Here is a 17,342-nt window from a genome sequence, read left to right as displayed (position 1 = left end):
CGCCTCCGGGCGGGCTGGCGTGGCTCCCGGAATGGCGCGGGGCCAGCGGCGGGGGGTGGGGAGGGGGGTTGCCCGGCAGCGCCCTGGGCCGGCGCGGGGCCGGGTCGCAGACCCTTAGTCCCTGATCCACGTCTTCGGGCCGCCTCTCTTCCCGGCTGGGCTCGGAGTCCCCGCTGGCACCGCCTCCGCGCTGAGGCTGCCTGGGCTGGGAGGGCGGGGAGACCGGAGCACCGCATCCATTTCATTCATGATTTTCCTCCTCTCCGCAGCCCCAGGCCTGGGCGGCGCCGCTAAGGCGACCTCCACAGGGATCCCGGCGGGTCGTGTGCGCCGAAACCTGTGGGGAACCAACAGGCAGACGGATGGGAGTGGGGGGGAAATGAGACAAAGGGGTCAGAGCCCAGTGGGGAGGGGGCTGTGGGCTCCCCGCCGGATGCTCAGGGGATGCCCGCACTTGCACAGGCGGAGAGGTTGCAGACCGGAGCGCACACAGTGCCGAGTGCCCAGGACGCGCTCCAGGGCTGGGGGGTGGCACCCTCCTTCCCACCCTTCCCTGTTCAGTCTCTGTCTGGGGAGCAGGACACCCCTCTTCCAGCTCTAGCCCTCCTGACGCATTGCGCGACGCACACCTGTCTTGACTTTCTCCTGGGCACCAGGGGCTGGCAAGGAGCGGCCCACAATCCCACAACTTTTAGGCTGGCACCCCGTTGGGCGGAGGTTCCAATGTTTTTTATTTTTATATTCATTTATTTGTTAATCCTCACCCGACGATATTTTTCCAATGATTTTTAGAAAGAGTGAAAACGAGAGGGTGAGACAGAGAGAAACATCAATGTGAGAGAGGCACATTGATTGGTTGCCTTCTGCACGCACTCTGAACCTGGGCCAGGGAACCTGCAACCAAAGTATGTGCCTTTGACCTGAATAGAACCCGGGGACTCTTAGCAGGCTGATGTCCTATCCACGGAGTCAAACCGTGTAGGGCCAATGTTTTTTTATTGTTTACTAGAGACCTGGTGCATGGATTCATGTACTGGTGGGGTCCCTCAGTCTGGCCTGCGGAGATTGGCCATCTGCAGGCTTTCTGACATCCCCCAAGGGGTCCCAGATTGTGAGAAGGCACAGGCCAGGCTAAGGGACCCCACTGGTGCACGATTGGGGACAGGGAGGGACAGGGAGAGGGCTCCAGGGCATATATTGCCTATCTCATCCAGTCCTGATCATGGGGCCCCAGCAGCAAGCTAACCTATAGGTTGAGCATCTGCCCCCTTGTGGTCAGAGTGCATCATAGTGACTGGTCGGACACAGCATATTAGGCTTTTATTATACAGGATTTTAAGCGTTGGGCTGCACAATTTGGGGATTCTAAGCTCCATTTTTACACAAGGAAACCTCCAGCCACCATCCTCTTTCACCCGGTTGTCCACAATAGCCTTCTTACTGGTTTCTCTACTTCCACCCTTGGCCCTTTGCAATTGATTCTCTAGACAGCAATCAGAGCCATCCTTTTAAAACATAAGTCAGATCAGCCAAAACCGGTTTGGCTCAGTGGATAGAGTGTCAGCCTGCGGACTGAAAGGTCCCGGGTTCGATTCCGGTCAAGGGCATGTACCTGGGTTGTGGGCACACTCCCAGTAGGAGGTGTGCAAGAGGTAGCTGATCAATGATTCTCTCTCATTGATGTTTCTAATTCTCTATCGCTCTCCTTTCCTCTCTGTAAAAAATCAATAAAATATACTTAAAAAACCCCACATAAGTCAGATCACATTGCTTCTTTACTAGAACTCCTACAAGTGAAAGCTTGAGCCCCTATAATAGCCTGCTAGGCTTCCTTTTAACTTTCTAATCTTCTTAACAGTTGTCATACCGGCCTTTTTTTTTTTTTTTTTTTTTAATGTTTTTATTTCAGAGAGAGAAAGGGAGAGGGAGAGAGAAATATCAGTGACAAGAGATAATCATTGATCAGCTGCCTCCTGCAAGTCCCACATTGGGGATCTAACCACAACCCAGGCATGTGCCCTGACTGGGAATCGAACCGTGACCTCTTGGTTCTTAGGTCTATGCTCAACCACTGAGCCACGCTGGTTGGGCACACTGGCCTTTTTAATGCATCACCAACATGGAAACCACTTTGTGGCCTCAGGACCTTTGTACTGCTATTTTCTCTGCCTGAAAACTTACCCCAGGTAGTCACATGGCTTGCTCTGTCATGTCTTAAATATGTCACTTCAAAGAGGCTGTCTAAGACCATCCTATTTTAAATTTCAGCCCCCCCCCCCTCCCCACTGCATTTTCTCCATTGCAATCATGATTTTTAATTTGGGTTCCTTACCCCTCAGGCTCATTGGCCCTTCCCTACCAGCTCTCCACTCCGTGCTCTGGCCTCTCAGTCCTCCTGCCTCAGCAGTCCACTCTGTTCTCTAAACAAACCCTACATGTCTAACCTTTGTTCATGCTGTGCTTTCAGCTGGAATGCCTCCTCCCCACGCCCCTCACCATGTGTCACCTAATGTTTAAGGCCCAGTTCAAATACCTCCTTCTCTACGGAGCCTTCCTCATCTTCCCAGGGACACTCGGCCTCGTGCCTTTTTGTTTGCTGTAACAGCAATTCCTCGCCCTTTCCCCCAAGTGCTCTGTGGACTCCTGGGATAGGGTTGCGTCTTCCCTCTCCCTGATTCCCAGCAGAGGAAGAACCAGCAGTACCTGCTTGTGGATCAAAGCCAGTGAATGGGAGGCCCTGGCCTGGGCCTTGATTTTTTAAATTTTTATTTATTTATTTATTTATTTATTTATTTATTTATTTATTTATTTTTTTAAGGAGGGGCACAGAGTACAGGTAAATCTTGTTATTCCCAAGTAGTAGTTTCCTGCGAGGTGAGGAGAAGGACCCAATGTCTGATAACCAGGCCACGATGCTCCTTCAGCCTGTATGGAAGTGTGGGCAGACATGTCAGCAAGTGCTCCATGACACGTTCTCCCCTGGAGAGCATCATCTCTGTCGCTCGGCCAGCATAAGGCTGATGGCTTCAGTGTAACAATAGCAGCTACCATAAACGAGGGCTTACATCGTTTTAGGCGTTTTCATGGTAGCGCTTTATTTAATCTTCATGGCAACCTTGGGAGGTAGGCATTGAATGTTTTCATTTTCAGAAGTGGAACAAGAAAGAATACGTGACTTACCAAGGTCCTCTAGTTGATATGTGAGGGGTGTTGTGTGTTTCAAATTCAGACCCAGAGGATACCAAAGCTTATAGAGCCGGGAAGGCCCTGGGGGCTGATGGAGGGGAGAGGAGGGGCTTCGGAAGCCTCAGTGAGGTCACTGCATTTGGCCTGAGCCTCACAGGTCTCTATCAGCGGTGGCTGTGATGTCCTGTACTGGAGGCTGGTGCTTGCCCTTCATAAAGGCAACTTCAGAAGGCCAGAGCTGCCTCTCCAGCATTCCTAGCTATGTGCTCTAGGTTCAAGGCCAGTTCCAGCTGTCAGATATGGATAACAATGCTCATCTCCAAGGATTATGGGCAGGAAGAAGCGTAATGATCTCCCTAGGAGGTAGGAGGAGCTCAAAAAAGATCTTTCCCCTTCTTGTAGGGAGTTCCTAGCATATAGGGCTATACTTAAACTAGTCTTCGCAGCGCCTGCCCTGCCCACCCTCTCATTGAAGTGTCCCATTCCCATAGTCTGTTGAGTGCTGCCCTGGGGTGCAGGCAAGGAAGGAAAGTCTAGCATGTATTGAGGGCTTTACCAATATGCTATCCATGCTGGTTTCCTTCATTCTCTTTCATCTGCACAGGCACCTTGGGGGGAGGTACTATTATTACTGACATGGAAACTGGGGTCCAGAGAGGCCCAGGGACTTCCCCATGGCCACAGCACTCAGTAGTTAATGGAAGTAACGATTCTGCACCAGCACCCTTCCCCCTAATCCCATCACCATGGAAGGCAACCCCCATCCAGTTCCTTTCTCTCCTCTGCTCCGGGAAGAAGGAGCGTTCTCTGAGAACTGTGGCAATGAAATAGTGGTGAGGTTGGGAGGCTTTAGGCTTATGGGGTCATTTTGTGTGACTCATTTACTCTCTCCTGATAGAAGGAGGAAGAGGGGTTTGGGAAAGAGAAAGATGACCTGGTCACCAGAGAGTGTCTTGCTGGTGGTTTCTGATGGATGGTTAGAAAAGAGGGTCCATGTCTTTTGCTTTTGTCCTCACAATTAATAAAATGTTTTATTTTTGTGAAGATGTTCCTCTCTCTAGATTTTTATTTATTTACTTACTTACTTATAACCCACCCCAAGCCACAAAGGATTTGAGGTAGTTTGCCACAGGAGCAGAAACCATAAAACAGTGTTACAGTGTCAACAAGGATAGAGAACCAGGACCAAGGAAAATGTAAATAAACTTGGAGAGATAAGACCAAGGCTTAATGAGTACAGCTGATTTTTACTGAGTCCCTGGGTGCAAAGGAATGTATGGACATCATTTCATATGACCCGTAGAAGAGCCCTGTAAGGCAGGTGCTATTATTATCTTCCTTTTGAGGTTCAGGGAATGGAGGCTCAGAGAGATTAAACATGATGCCCAAGGTCATGTAAGCAGCCAATGGTAGAGCCAGTATTTACATCCAGTTTGGTGTTGGAACCCGTGTCCTTAACCACTGCCTTGTCCTGCCTCTCCAAGGGACAAAAGACCACGCATTTGCCTCTAGAGGGGCCTCTAGAGGACTGAGCCTCAGATTTGGTTCTGATCTTGGATGTGAAAAAAAAAAAAATAAGGGTGGGTAGGTGGTCAGTTTCCTATAAATAATGCGCTCACCTCCTTCAAGTCTTGACTCAAGTATCGCTTTCTTAATGACACCCACCCTAACCACTCTCCTGATAGTAGGTGCTCAATAAGTTTTTGGAACACTTCAGGGACTATTTCAGAGAGGAAGAAACAGGTAATTCATCTAAGTGACGAGGTAGGTTGTGTTCTATTTACTAGCTCATATTTTCTTTAACTCCACTCTTCTTTTCTCCCTTTCTTTCTCTTTCACCTTCTTGTTTCCATAAAGAAGTTGAGGCAGCTCTGGCACTCAGCTTTCAGAGCAAGTTTTCCAAGAGGGTCTCCTGAGGGTGGACCCTTAGGGTTCCTGAGGCCAATGACCTCATTATCACTGTTTTAGCAAATGTATCAGTGGGATTCTCAACGAACCACACCTAAATCGGCAAAGGTAACCCTTTTGGGGGAGGGGAGGGAGGAGGAGGAGAGGAGGCGGATTCTAGGAAAAGTGTCCAAGTACCATTCCCAAAGGATTTGGGACTTGGAGCAGATGCTATGGGGATGGCGACGGGAAAATTAAAAGCAGAGTTTTCCTGTGAGACTATTGACTTAAAGGAAGAGGACATCCTTGCATTCCCGAGAGTTCATCTCTGGAGTCCTATTTCCTGGCTGTAAGGCTGAAAGTGGAAAGCCAGGGATGGAAGCAAGGTGTGTCAGGAGGGAACGTGAGCTGAGACCAATAGCTGGGCTGTGTGCGGGTGGGGCTGTGATGTGATCTCACTGGAGTGGCTCGCCACAGATTGGGACCATGCCTCTGGGGGCCACGGACACCTTCCTGCCAGCTCAAGGGGAAGGCCAAGGGCACCTGGCTGCTGGTCCCGGGAAGAAATATCAGAAATACTTGTCTCAGGAGGAGCTGGAGTCAGAAGTCAGAAGTTGGTCACTGCTCTGGGCTATGGTAAAACGGAGTCATTCAACCGGTATTTTATTTTATTATTTATTTATTTATTTTTGTTTTGTTTTGTTTATTTATTTATTTTAATATTTTTAATTAACTTATTATCTGTGTACATATTTTAACATTACCCCCCCTCCCATACATACCCTCCCTCCCCAGAGTTTTGTGTCCATTGCTTGTACTTATATGCATGTATAGAAGTCCTTTGGTTGATTTCTTATCTCCCCCCAGATCTCCCTACCCTCCCAGCTGTAATTTGAGTCTGCTTGTTGCTTTACTGTCTTTATATCTGACTTTTGGTTCATCAGTTTATAATGTTCTTTAATATCCATAAATGAGAGAGAGAACATCATGCTGAGTGAAATAAGCCAGTCAACCGGTATCTTATGAAGGGCCTACTGCGAGGTAGCCATTGTTCCAGAAACTGCATACACGTTAACGAGCCAGACAGCTTCTCTGCTCTCATGGAACTTACATTCTAGTGGGGACGCACTGCCAATGAACCAGGTTAAAACAGTGGATGAAAGGATAATTTCAGACTGTGGTAAGTGCAGTGAAGAAGGAGAAAAGGGGATGGGGTGATAAGAGAAGGTGGGGAAGGTCACTTTTGAGTGGGTGTTCCGAGACAGCCTCCCTGAGGAGAGAACTTCGAACAGGTTCAAAGTTACTAGAAGGAACCAGCTGTGCACAGCTGGAGGAGAGAGCTCCCAGGCACAGCAGGAAGGCCACAGGGAGAGAGGTGGTGGGAGCGGAGGGCAGGAGCCAGACAGCATGGGTCCTTGGAGGCAGGGGAGCAGCTGGGCTTTATTCTAACACACGTAGAAGCTACGAGGGGTTTCTAAGTGGGAAGAATAATCAGAGCTGGACTTGACGTGGGGATGCTAGAGAGCGGCAGCCGCATAGAAGCACCGGGAATCTCAGCCCTTCTGCTCTCGAAGGACCCCGAGAGGCTGTGGAGCCTTGTGCATCCCGCAGCACCCACACCAGATACTGTGGCGGAAATCAGACTCCAGAAGGGCTCTGGTTGGACTACAACCAATTCAAATTAGTTGCCACTATTAAAAAGCAGCTAGGACATTTCAAGTACAAATCCATATTAAGATAACAGAAGAGCTGGCAACTTCAGGCTCATATGCCTCCATGACAGCCGGCATATGGAGCGGGGAGGCTGGATGGTAGGCCAGTGGAGCTGGTAGCAGTTACTCCCTTGAGGCAGGGCATGCCCAGTTCGCCGCAGTCCCTACTCTGATCCCCATTACCGAGGGCAAGCATTAGCTGACATTTGTCAAGATGCTTGCCCTGTTGTTTTTCTGAGAGGGACAGGTCACATTTCCTGTAACATCTGAAGTACTCTTACCTGACCCAGCTTGCCTCATTTCCTGGCCTGTGAAAGCGTTTGAGTTCTGACCCTGTCCTTCCCCATCTGTGAGTCACACATCCCTCATGTGTGAAGGGTGGTATTTGAATACGATGATTCCAAGGCCCTTTCTAGTTCGGGCTCCCGAGGCTCTCAGAGTCTGCACTTGAGAAATGAGCTGGGCTATTGACAACACTTAATTGTTCTGCAGATGGTTTTTGAGGGATTGCTCACCCTTGACGCTTTTGTCCTCAAATTATGATTAATCTGAGCCCTTGGAAGAAAAATGCCTTTTGTTTTGGGAGTTTATCCTTCATTGTTTGATTTTGAAAGAAAAAAAAATAAAAAGAGGAGTATTTCAAACAATGCAGTTTAGCTGCAGTTGCTAGGAAGACAGAGCAGCAGCAGAGGCTGCTTGGAGACAAGGCCGTAAGAAAACTCTTGAATCTTCCTTACCCCTTCTTCTCTCTCTCTTTTTGTCTCTCTCTCCTCTCTTTCGAGCAGAGCTATCATAGTCAACAACCCCTTTTAAAATGACCAATCTTAATCTGCAATAGAGTTTAGGTTATCCTGAATCCAAAGGATTATTTCTAAAGACCACCCCATCAGCCAATCTATTCTCAGCGAAACAACCTCCAGATACGCATTTGACCTTGGGCAAATAACTTATTTTCCTCTGGGCCCCAGTTTCCCCATCTGTAAATAGAAGGGTAGAGGGAATGCTTGGGTGCTCTCAAATGTAGTTCCTTTTGGCCTTAATATTTCAAAAGGAGACAGACTGCCAGAGATGTAGAGAATAAGGTAACACCGACAGGTGAAGTCTCTACGACACTCCTTCCAGGTTGGCAAGTCCCTGGAGCCCCTTTGCCTCGAAGCCATACTGTTTCCCCGGAGGTCTTTGGCTACTTAATCAGGGCTAAAGGATTTCTTTCTATTCACTCTTCTCAGTAGATGTAATGTGCCCTGCGTATCTGCTTTGATAGGCAATCTTACTTTTAGCATCGCTCCTATGTAGTAGGAAGGGCCAGTGGCAGGACCTAAAAGTCTACGATGATTTATTGTTCTAAGTTCAGAATGGCTCTCAGACTGTTGGACGCAGGCCTGATTTAAGGGACTAGTTAGCAGCAAGTGCGCCCCCTGGTGACATATGTAAAAATTGCAGAAAAATTCAGCCATTCAACAAATACTACTCATTAAATTTAAATCCTGCCTCTGCATAACTCTCAAGATAGGATAAAAGAAATGTGCATACATGTCCTGTAAAGTAATATACAGGCTACAGATGGGAAGGTTATTGTCTCTAAGCTTGTATTTTCACTCTCAGAGACAATTTTTGCCCATTTGGCATACCCACTTCTTGCCTCTCAGTTCTTGGCTTAGCAATTGGGGTAGAGCAGCGATTTTCAACTTTTTTTTTTTTTTTTTTTTTTTTTTTTTTTTTTAAATCCCATTGCACACTAAAATTCTGCAGCACACCAGTGTACCTCTTGCACCACTGGGGTAGAGGGTATATGGAGTTTGACACTGCCATCCTCCAATTACACCTCTCTCTCAGAACAACAATGGAATTGGTTATTTCAAGAGGGAATCAGTCACCTCCAGTGGTTGGAGATGTAGAAGCAGTTGTTTTAAGAGTCATTGGGAATTCTAGAAAAGTGTAGAGATAAAGTTAGATTCATTTATTCAAATGATTAAATACTTATTGAGTACCTGCCTTAGGAACTTCTGAAGTGATAAGGTGTACAAGTTATGAACAAAGCAGTCATTGTTTTAAGAGTTTACATTTTATCAGGGTGAAACAATGTTCTTTTTATTATTTATTTATTTATCTAGAAATATATGTTTTTATTGATTTTTTTACAGAGAGGAAGGGAAAGGGATAGAGAGTCAGAAACCTCGATGAGAGAGAAACATCGACCAGCTGCCTCCTGCACACCCCCCCCACCTGGGATGTGCCCGCAACCAATGTACATGCTCTAGACCGGAATCGAACCTGGGACCTTACAGTCTGCAGACCGACGCTCTATCCACTGAGCCAAACTGGTTTCGGCAACACTGTTCTTTTTAAATCAGAGGTTCCCATCAGACCAGCATTTAAAATAATGCTAGTCTTGTTTGACAAACAATTATAATGATGAGTTGTCAGGGCTTTGGTGTACTAAGGAGATTTGTATATCAAAACAAAAGCAATCCAGACCCCCGGACATCACCCTGACAGGCAGGAGCCCTATCCCTGGCAGCTGTTCTAGATCATGAAAGTGGAATCTGAGGGAGGCTGGTTCAAGGTTTTCATTCTTCAAGGTACAATGGTCCTGGGTGTTGCCTGTGCATGAGAGGAGGGAAGAGAGAGGAACAGATATAGACATTATAAGTTGCATCTATTTATATATAACTCTATCTATCTATCTATCTATAAAAGGCTAATATGCAAATTGTCCCCTCGGGAGTTCCACTGAAAGACTGGGAGTTTGATCACTCACTATGATATGTGCTGACCAAAACGGGGCAGCATGGAATGAAGGAAGGCCCTGGCTAGCAGCCGAAAGGAAGACCCCAGTCGGCAGTCAGAAGTCCCCAATTGGCCCTGATTGCCGGCCAGGCCTAGGGTCTTAACTCTGCACAAATCTCATGCACCAGGCCTCCAGTATATTCATAAGTTGTCAGAGATGGAAGGCATCTTAGAGATGATTTCTTCTAAAATCCTCATTTTAGAGATGAAGTAACAGATGCAGAGAGAAGTCATAATTAATGATCATTAGCAAATTGGAACTAAAAATTGAATTTGCATATACTGATAATGAGAACTAGCATATTACAAATAAATATAAAATAGTGTGATTCCAATTTAGAAACCAAACAATAACTCCCAAATGAAAGAATATGAGAACTCTCTAGAAAAAGAGGTAATTGAAATGGAGATGAGAAATTTATCTGAAATAGAGTTCAGAATAATGATGTTAAAGATGCTTAACAGAGTGAAAAAATATATAGTAACTATGAAAAAAGAACTAAAGAATAACATAGCACTAATAAACAAATAAAGAATAACATAGCACTAATAAACAAAACACTGGAAGGAACACATAGCAAATTAGGGGAAGCTGAAGACCGGGTTAGTGAAAGAGAAGACAGGACAGGAGAAAATAGCACAATAAGAGATCCAAAAAGAAAGAAAGAAAGAAAAAAACCAATTAAAAACGAGGAGAGCTTAAGGAGGCTATGGGGCAAGGCTTTATTTTCAGACTCCCAGAATTCTTTAGTAGAGTGCTGTTCTCATATTTCCCACAAGAGGGCGCTATTGCGCCCGCCTCCCTTTTAGGGTGCTGCTCTGGGAATGCCTACACCCCTGGGTAACAGATCCGAGAACTCTGCTGCATTCAGTGCTGCTGGAGCTGGAGAATTTCTCTGAAGACAGCACTCCACAGACTTTCCCAACCAATTGGTGTTTACTAGAGAGGAAACCTCCACATTGTTCAATGCTTTCTGAATAGTTTTTGTGCCTTTCTGGAAATTATACAGTGTCTGTTTGCTTTCCCTGTTGCCTTCTCTTTGGGTCGAAAAATTTGTCTTAAACCCAGGCACCTTTTAGGATTGTTAGGAGAATCAAAAGATAATAAAAACAGCTGTTAGGATCTAGCTTTGTAAATGAAGGGCTACATAAAGGCAAGAGCTTCTGCTTTCAAATCCCACTCCTTTCTGAAGCTGCCCACCTTTGCACCCCTAACCCACGGAGTCCCAATCAACCTCACCCTCAGTGACCTGAGATGGGAGCTTTTGGTAGCCAACATCTCTCAGAACGCTTTACCAAGATTGATACCTCTGATAAGCAACTGCTGTTTGGACAGAAAAGGCTGTCCACCTAGCAGAATGTGCAATGTGGCGTCAGTGCAAATGTCAAGCGGGCTCCGAATAACCAAGGACAGGGCAGCACAGGTCTGAATAGAAACATCATTTGACACTAGGTTGTGTGTCTGGCTGGCTCACAAGTCCTTCTTTGTCCATGTTTGGAACGACAAGCATTTTCCTTTTGCTGGTGACGGATTCTAATTTCCTGAAAAGGAATAATAGTTTGTGAGTAAATGATGTGACAATGCCCAGACCCTGTCTCTAGCGATACATCCAAGGCGTCACGTGACCAAAGTAGGACCAATGCGCATCTTCCACAGGTTTCTTTTTCTTTCTTCTTTCTTTCTTTCTTTCTTTCTTTCTTTCTTTCTTTCTTTCTTTCTTTCTTTCTTTCTTTCTTTCTTTCTTTCTTTCTTTCTTTCTTCCTTCTTCCTTCCTTCCTTTCCTTCCTTCCTTCTTCCTTCCTTTCTTCCTTCCTTCCTTCCTTTCTTCTTTCTTTCTTTCTTTCTTTCTTTCTTTCTTTCTTTCTTTCTTTCTTTCTTTCTTTCTTTCTTTCTTTCTTTCTTTCTTTTCCCCCCAACTGGAGGCAGCAAAGAAGTTTCCTTTTCACTGGGAGCCCCTAGGGAAGATCTGGGGAGAAGGCTTTATCCCCTGAGATCAGGACTATGAGCGCTATTTCCATCTGCTCCAGGGGACTCTTTAAAAAATGGTATGGCCTTTAATATAATATTGAACGTCAAATGTGATTAAAAAACAACTTTAAAAATCTTTTAATCACTTTAAAATCAGTTCTTTTTTTTAAAAAAGAGAATCTTTATTGTTGAAAGTATTACATATGTCTTTTTACCCTCCACCCCCCACCACCACTATCGGCCCATTTTAGCCTGTACCTGCCCCCCACCCCCAGGCCTTCACCACCCTATTTTTGAAGTCCAATCGTTGTGCATATATGCATGTGTTTTTGTTATTAAGGTGTGAGTTCTTTTATGTTTTGGATACAAGTCATTTAGTAAGTGTATGTTTATGAAACATACAAACAAAAAATGCTGTGGTCAATTAAATTTATGTTTCTGAAAACAAAAAAACAAACAAAAAAACTGCCTTTAAGTGGGCTGTATGTATACCAAGGGGATTATACGTGACGCAGCTCCCCAGGGGGCAGAAATCTTGGACTAATTTTAAGCCTTGTACCTGGCTTAAGTTGCCTGATCTATAGGACTCACTCAATTTACTTCTGGATTTCTCACTGAGGAATTCATCCTCTGAGGGAGGAGGGAAAGTCAGGAGCCTCCTCTCTAGCCATCTTACTTTCAATTGTATGTCTACATTCTAGCAATGAACAATCCGGAAGACAATAGCCTTATAGAGACAGTTTAACCACATACATATGTATGTATATATTATCTATATACCATATATCACTATATGCAAAATGTATGCACCTGCTTTGAATAAGTATAAAGGCAGTGTTTATTAAAATACATTTCATTGTCAAAATTGAGCTATCTGCTGTTCAAGCGGGTATACATTTTTGGGGACACTCTGTTTATATTCCACACTATCCTATATAATAAAAGCCCAGCGACCACAATTATGTAATGACCAGAACGACTGGTTGACCAGTTGCTGTGAGGTGCATTGACCACCTCTGGGTTCCTCCCCTCTGGCCCACAGTCTCTGATCGCCAAATGGCGAATGGGGAACCAGGGTGGGTGGTGGTAGCAGGCGGGACTGGGTGCTAGTGAGCAGACAGAAGATGGCCCTGATTGTAGGCTAGGCCTAGGGACCCTAGCCTCTAGTTAACATATAAAGTTCTATAATAAGCATTCCTTCTCTGACTGAACCCTGCTTGGTAGAGAATCCACTGTGTGAAACTGCTCCCCGAAATCTCCCTGGTTTCCTGAGGAAGGCTTCCGCTACTTTTCTTCGCCTCGGTGTCGTCCTCCAAAGCCCTCTGCAGGACCAGCTTGAGGCTTTGCCTCTGCTGCCTCCGCTGCCTGAAGGAGCCCACAAAAAAGTAGATGATGGGGTTGGCGCTGCTGTTAAGACTAGGCAGGATGACCCACGTCTTTCTAAGAAAATAGGAAAATGTTTTACTGCAGGGTGTCCAGTGACACAGAAACCATTTGAAGCTGAAGGGCAGACTGAAGACGAAGACGACCAGCACGGTGAGCAGGATGACCACGTAGAGCCTGGTCAAGGGCACCCGGTGGGAGCCACACAGCAGTCTGGCCAGCAGGGCCAGGCTGGACCCAGCGAGCAGCACAAACAGCAACGTCAGCCACGCGGCGATGATGAAATCAAACGCCCGACACCAAGTTGGGTCACGTTTCCTCACCAGGAAGCCACAGTAGTTCCCTTCCAGCATGCTCAGCAGCAGGGACAGGGCCCAGAGCAGGGCACACATGCCCGCTGACCAGTGTCTGGGGCGGCGGCAGCGGTACCAGATGGGCCACAGGACAGACAGGCAGCGCTCCGTGCTGATGGCGCTGAGAAAGCTCAGGCCTGAGATGTAGGCAAAGATGGACACAGTGATGAAAATGTAGGGGATGGAAATACACGTGGAACGGAAGTTATTGGTGAATGTCTTCAGGGAATATGTAACCTGGCAGCAGAGGAAGAGGAAGTCAGCCCCCGCCAGGTTGAGGATGTAGATGGAGAAGGCATTCCTGCGCACGCGGAAGCCCAGCAGCCAGAGCACCACCGCGTTCCCTGCCAGCCCCACCAGGGCCACGGTGAAGACCAGCACGACTGGGGTCAGGGTTGCTTTGTTACATTTGGAAAGAGCCTGGTCACTTCCATTGGTTGGTGTGAGCTCGGTCCCCCAGGCTGTGGCAGTCATATTTGTGCTCTCAAACCCTGCAGTGGTGACCCTGGAAGAAAACAAGGGTTGACAAGCGCCTGGTAGGATCAGTGGTTCTCAGAGCCATCATGCTATGTGCCATTTCTGTTCCGTGCTGCAGAGCTCGGAAAGGAGGGTCCAGAGGTTAAGATATTAATGGAAGGCCACGCAGTTGAATACAGGAGCCCTTCCCTGCCTCAGAAAGGCAGCCATTGTTCTAAAATCCAGAGGACTCACGTGGGCAGAGGTCTCCAAGTGGCAAGGGCATGCATCCTCCTCCTGGGTACAGGGAGGAATCAAGTGCAGAATCATCCATCTTCTCTAGAGGGACAAGCTCCCAGGGCCCTGATTGGCCAGAAAAGGATGTGGGAGGGAAACTAGAACCTCTACGATCCCTGCTCAGAAAACTTAACACTCAGTAAGTCTGTTTTCTAGCATATCATATGTATCATCCTTATCAAACTGGAAACTTCATAAGGACTAAGTGGAGCAACTGTTGCTCACTATTGTATTGCCAGCATGTAGCATGTGTCCTGTAGAGACCTCTATTGTAATATAATCAATTAAAACAGGGAGAAGGTGAGGCCTAAAACATCAAAGGGATTTTCCTGTGTTCTCACTGTGAAGTGGGGACCCACCACCATCCTGGAGCCCTAACCCACACTTTCCCACGATTCCCTGTTACATCATTCCTTATCTCTGAGGAGTTCCAGAAAAATCTTTATGTGAACTCAGAATGTGAGGGACAAGCAGGGGTGCAGAGACTGCCCCCAGTATTTATTCTCTTCTTCTGTCACATAATGATTCTGAGAGTTTTAAGACCAGAGAAAGGACCCTATTTCCTAATTCCCTTAATACTGATGGCATCATGTGACTAGGCCCTGGCCAATGGGAGGCAAGTAGAAGTGATGTCCCCAATCCCCAGTCAGACCTTTAATAGCAGGAGCATGGCTTCCCCTACTCTTCTTTTTCTGTCTGGAAGCTGAATGCTTAAGTGTCTGGGAGCCATATAGGACCATGAGGATGAGGACACCTGACTAGGGGTAGGGAGAAGCAAGTTGGAAGGAATGCTTGTGTATGAATGCCTTGGAGACTCCAGTCTAGGTTGAATACACTTTGTCTCTTATTTAAGTCTTTACTACTCTAACCCATCCCATATTATAAAAGGCTAATATGCAAATTGTTCCCTCGAGCCAAAGTTCTACTGGGAGTTTAACCAGGAGTTCCACCAGGGGGTGGGGCTGGTCGGCAAACTGCCCGTGCCCTTCCCCCAGGCCGATCTGGATTGCCCAGATCCGGGTGGGCTGGTCAGACCCCAACCATGCACAAATTCGTGCACTGGGCCTCTAGTAAAAAATGTTTCCTTTTAAAGTTACATTTCAATGGCAAGGCTTTAAAAAAATTTTATTTTTTATTTTTATGGATTGGGTGATTGCTTCATAAAAGTGAAACTAGAGAAAGAAGGTGCAAACGGAAGAAAAAATTAACTGATGAAGGTGAGATGAGAAATTGTTTGATGACATCGAGATAAAGAAAAACCCAGGGAGTAGAAAACTGTGAGGTCAAGGAGACAGGAGGGATAGTATGCATCTGCTCGGAGGACCTCCTTTTCATCCTTCTCTACCCTGTTTGGCCTCCCAAGAGAATGGCCTCTATGTACTGATAGGGGGACTTATAATCAGATAGAGCACCTGAATTAATCTGAAAAATAATCATATTATTTTAAATCTTAGAACACATGTACTTATGTGAATAGGGGGCTAATATATGTGAATAGGGAGCTAAGTTCAAGGCCTGTGTGAAGCGATTGAGGAAGTGACTCAGCTGTGAATCCAACAAGCAGAACCGATAAGCATGGTCAGACCGACACATGTTGATGAGATGAAGTCAATACATCATCTCATCAACATCAACTCACCTCCTGATGACTAAAGGACAATAGCTGATGTCTGCAGACCTCCAGGGCTGCATGTAGCTGCATTCCATTCCCAGTCTCACTCTAATCCTTTCCCCTTTATAATCCTGTCCCCTGCACCTTGCTGTAAGACAGGATTTGAATGCTTGTAAGCGCCTTGTCTTCTTGATTGGATAGCCTTCTCAATATATACCTTATATGATTCAACCCCACTTTCATTGTTGGACACAGCAACAGGCAGCCTGAGCCCACCCAGGGGTTTTCCTGGTAACAGTATCTCATGAGTGAGACCTCAGTCCTTCCAATTACTGGTTAAATAGAGCTACCAGGAGACTGGAGGGCAGGAAAAAAGAGATTTGGCCTTTTCACCTCCTGGCTCTCTCCCTGCTGAGCAGTGTGTTGGCCTGGGCCTGCTTCTCCACCTGGCTGGTGGTCCTCCCTGTTGCTGCTGCTATGATTACGGCTCTGCTCTGTGTACTTGCTCTTTCCTGGGCCCCTTTAAGCTTCAGGATGGAAATAGTGCTTCTCTATTGCTTACCTTAGGGTGCTTCACTCTGCATTGTCACTATCCTTTAAATCCGCTCAATAGTCTCACATGAAACACTCCCCACTTACCCCAGTTTGGGCAGTTCACCCCTGGTACTCTTGCCATATCCACAAGAGAAGAGGGGGGAAAAAGAAAAAAAAAGAAAAGAAAAGGAAACAGTGAAATTTGACTTAATAACAGCTCTGACTTGGGAAGCAATGCTCACATTCTACTTTGCTCCCTAAATTAATAGTTGAGGCAACATTCTCTCTATGACAACAGATTTGAATGGTTGGAGTGAAGGGGAACCTATGAGGAGATGGGTCAGATGAGAGAAAGGTTCCGGTTGACCCAATTTGCATCTCTAACAGTCAGAGTTTATGCACCCAAAGATTCTAGAGGAGAGCTTCACATTTCCGTGTTTCCCTGAAGGATGCACTAGCCTTGCATGTAGTGCCCAGGAATCATGGGGATGGGAACGTAGAGCAAAAACCATAACTGGCTTTGGACATAAGTCAGTTCTGGGTATATATTCTTACCTTTCTTCCATTCTTCTGGCCTGAGGTGGAGATCGGACCTCTGATGAAGGGGAGAGTTTTTCTGGGACTGAGTGTTGCCAGAAACACGTCTCTGCCCTCTAAATCTGGAGATGTATGAAGGAGCCGGACTGAAAGCTGGTGACGAAGCAAGGTTTATCAAGATATTGGACAGAACTTGCAATTTCCTGTGCCAGGACTGTGGGCAAGTCAGAGACCAGAGCTGTTTGAGACATGATCTCTTACTGAGATGTTTCTCATCATTTGCCCTACGTCCACTCACCTATCAGCCACTCCTGTCTTACCCCATCCGGTCTTCCTCCTGGTAATCACTGTTGTGAAACCTATAGTTGAAGACTGAGTCTGGGGAGCAATGTCAAACAATGTGAGCTTGCATCGTGACTCTTTAAAACTAAAGAATAAAATATATTGTAGGGTGACTGAAAGTTTACCATGGCCCAAACCCATTTTTCTTGTTTGTTTGTTTTAATTATAGTAGCAACGTGCATTCTTGTGTATAATTTCCCTCCAAATGATAGAGAAGTAGATACAAGTGACAGTCTCCCTGAATCCTGTTCTTCAAAGTTCAACCTATTCTTACTTCCTTTATT

At 46.2% G+C, this 17,342-nt stretch overlaps 1 protein-coding gene across 1 annotated transcript; it reads right to left on the bottom strand.

Annotated features, from left to right (window-relative positions):
• Positions 1-12,707: 12,707 nt before the first annotated feature.
• Positions 12,708-16,941, bottom strand: LOC118713161 (mas-related G-protein coupled receptor member X2-like). Its single transcript, XM_036427550.2, has 2 exons — positions 16,735-16,941; positions 12,708-13,785 (listed from the first exon to the last, which is right to left on the bottom strand). The coding sequence occupies exons 1-2, from the start codon at positions 16,743-16,745 to the stop codon at positions 12,708-12,710; spliced, it is 1,089 nt and encodes a 362-aa protein (XP_036283443.1). The 5' UTR covers positions 16,746-16,941.
• Between the last annotated feature and the right edge of the window lie 401 nt (positions 16,942-17,342).

The sequence above is a fragment of the Pipistrellus kuhlii genome, unplaced genomic scaffold, assembly GCF_014108245.1.
Source record: "Pipistrellus kuhlii isolate mPipKuh1 unplaced genomic scaffold, mPipKuh1.p scaffold_m20_p_9, whole genome shotgun sequence".
NCBI lineage: Eukaryota > Metazoa > Chordata > Mammalia > Chiroptera > Vespertilionidae > Pipistrellus > Pipistrellus kuhlii.
This window is presented reverse-complemented; position numbering and strand designations above follow the sequence as displayed.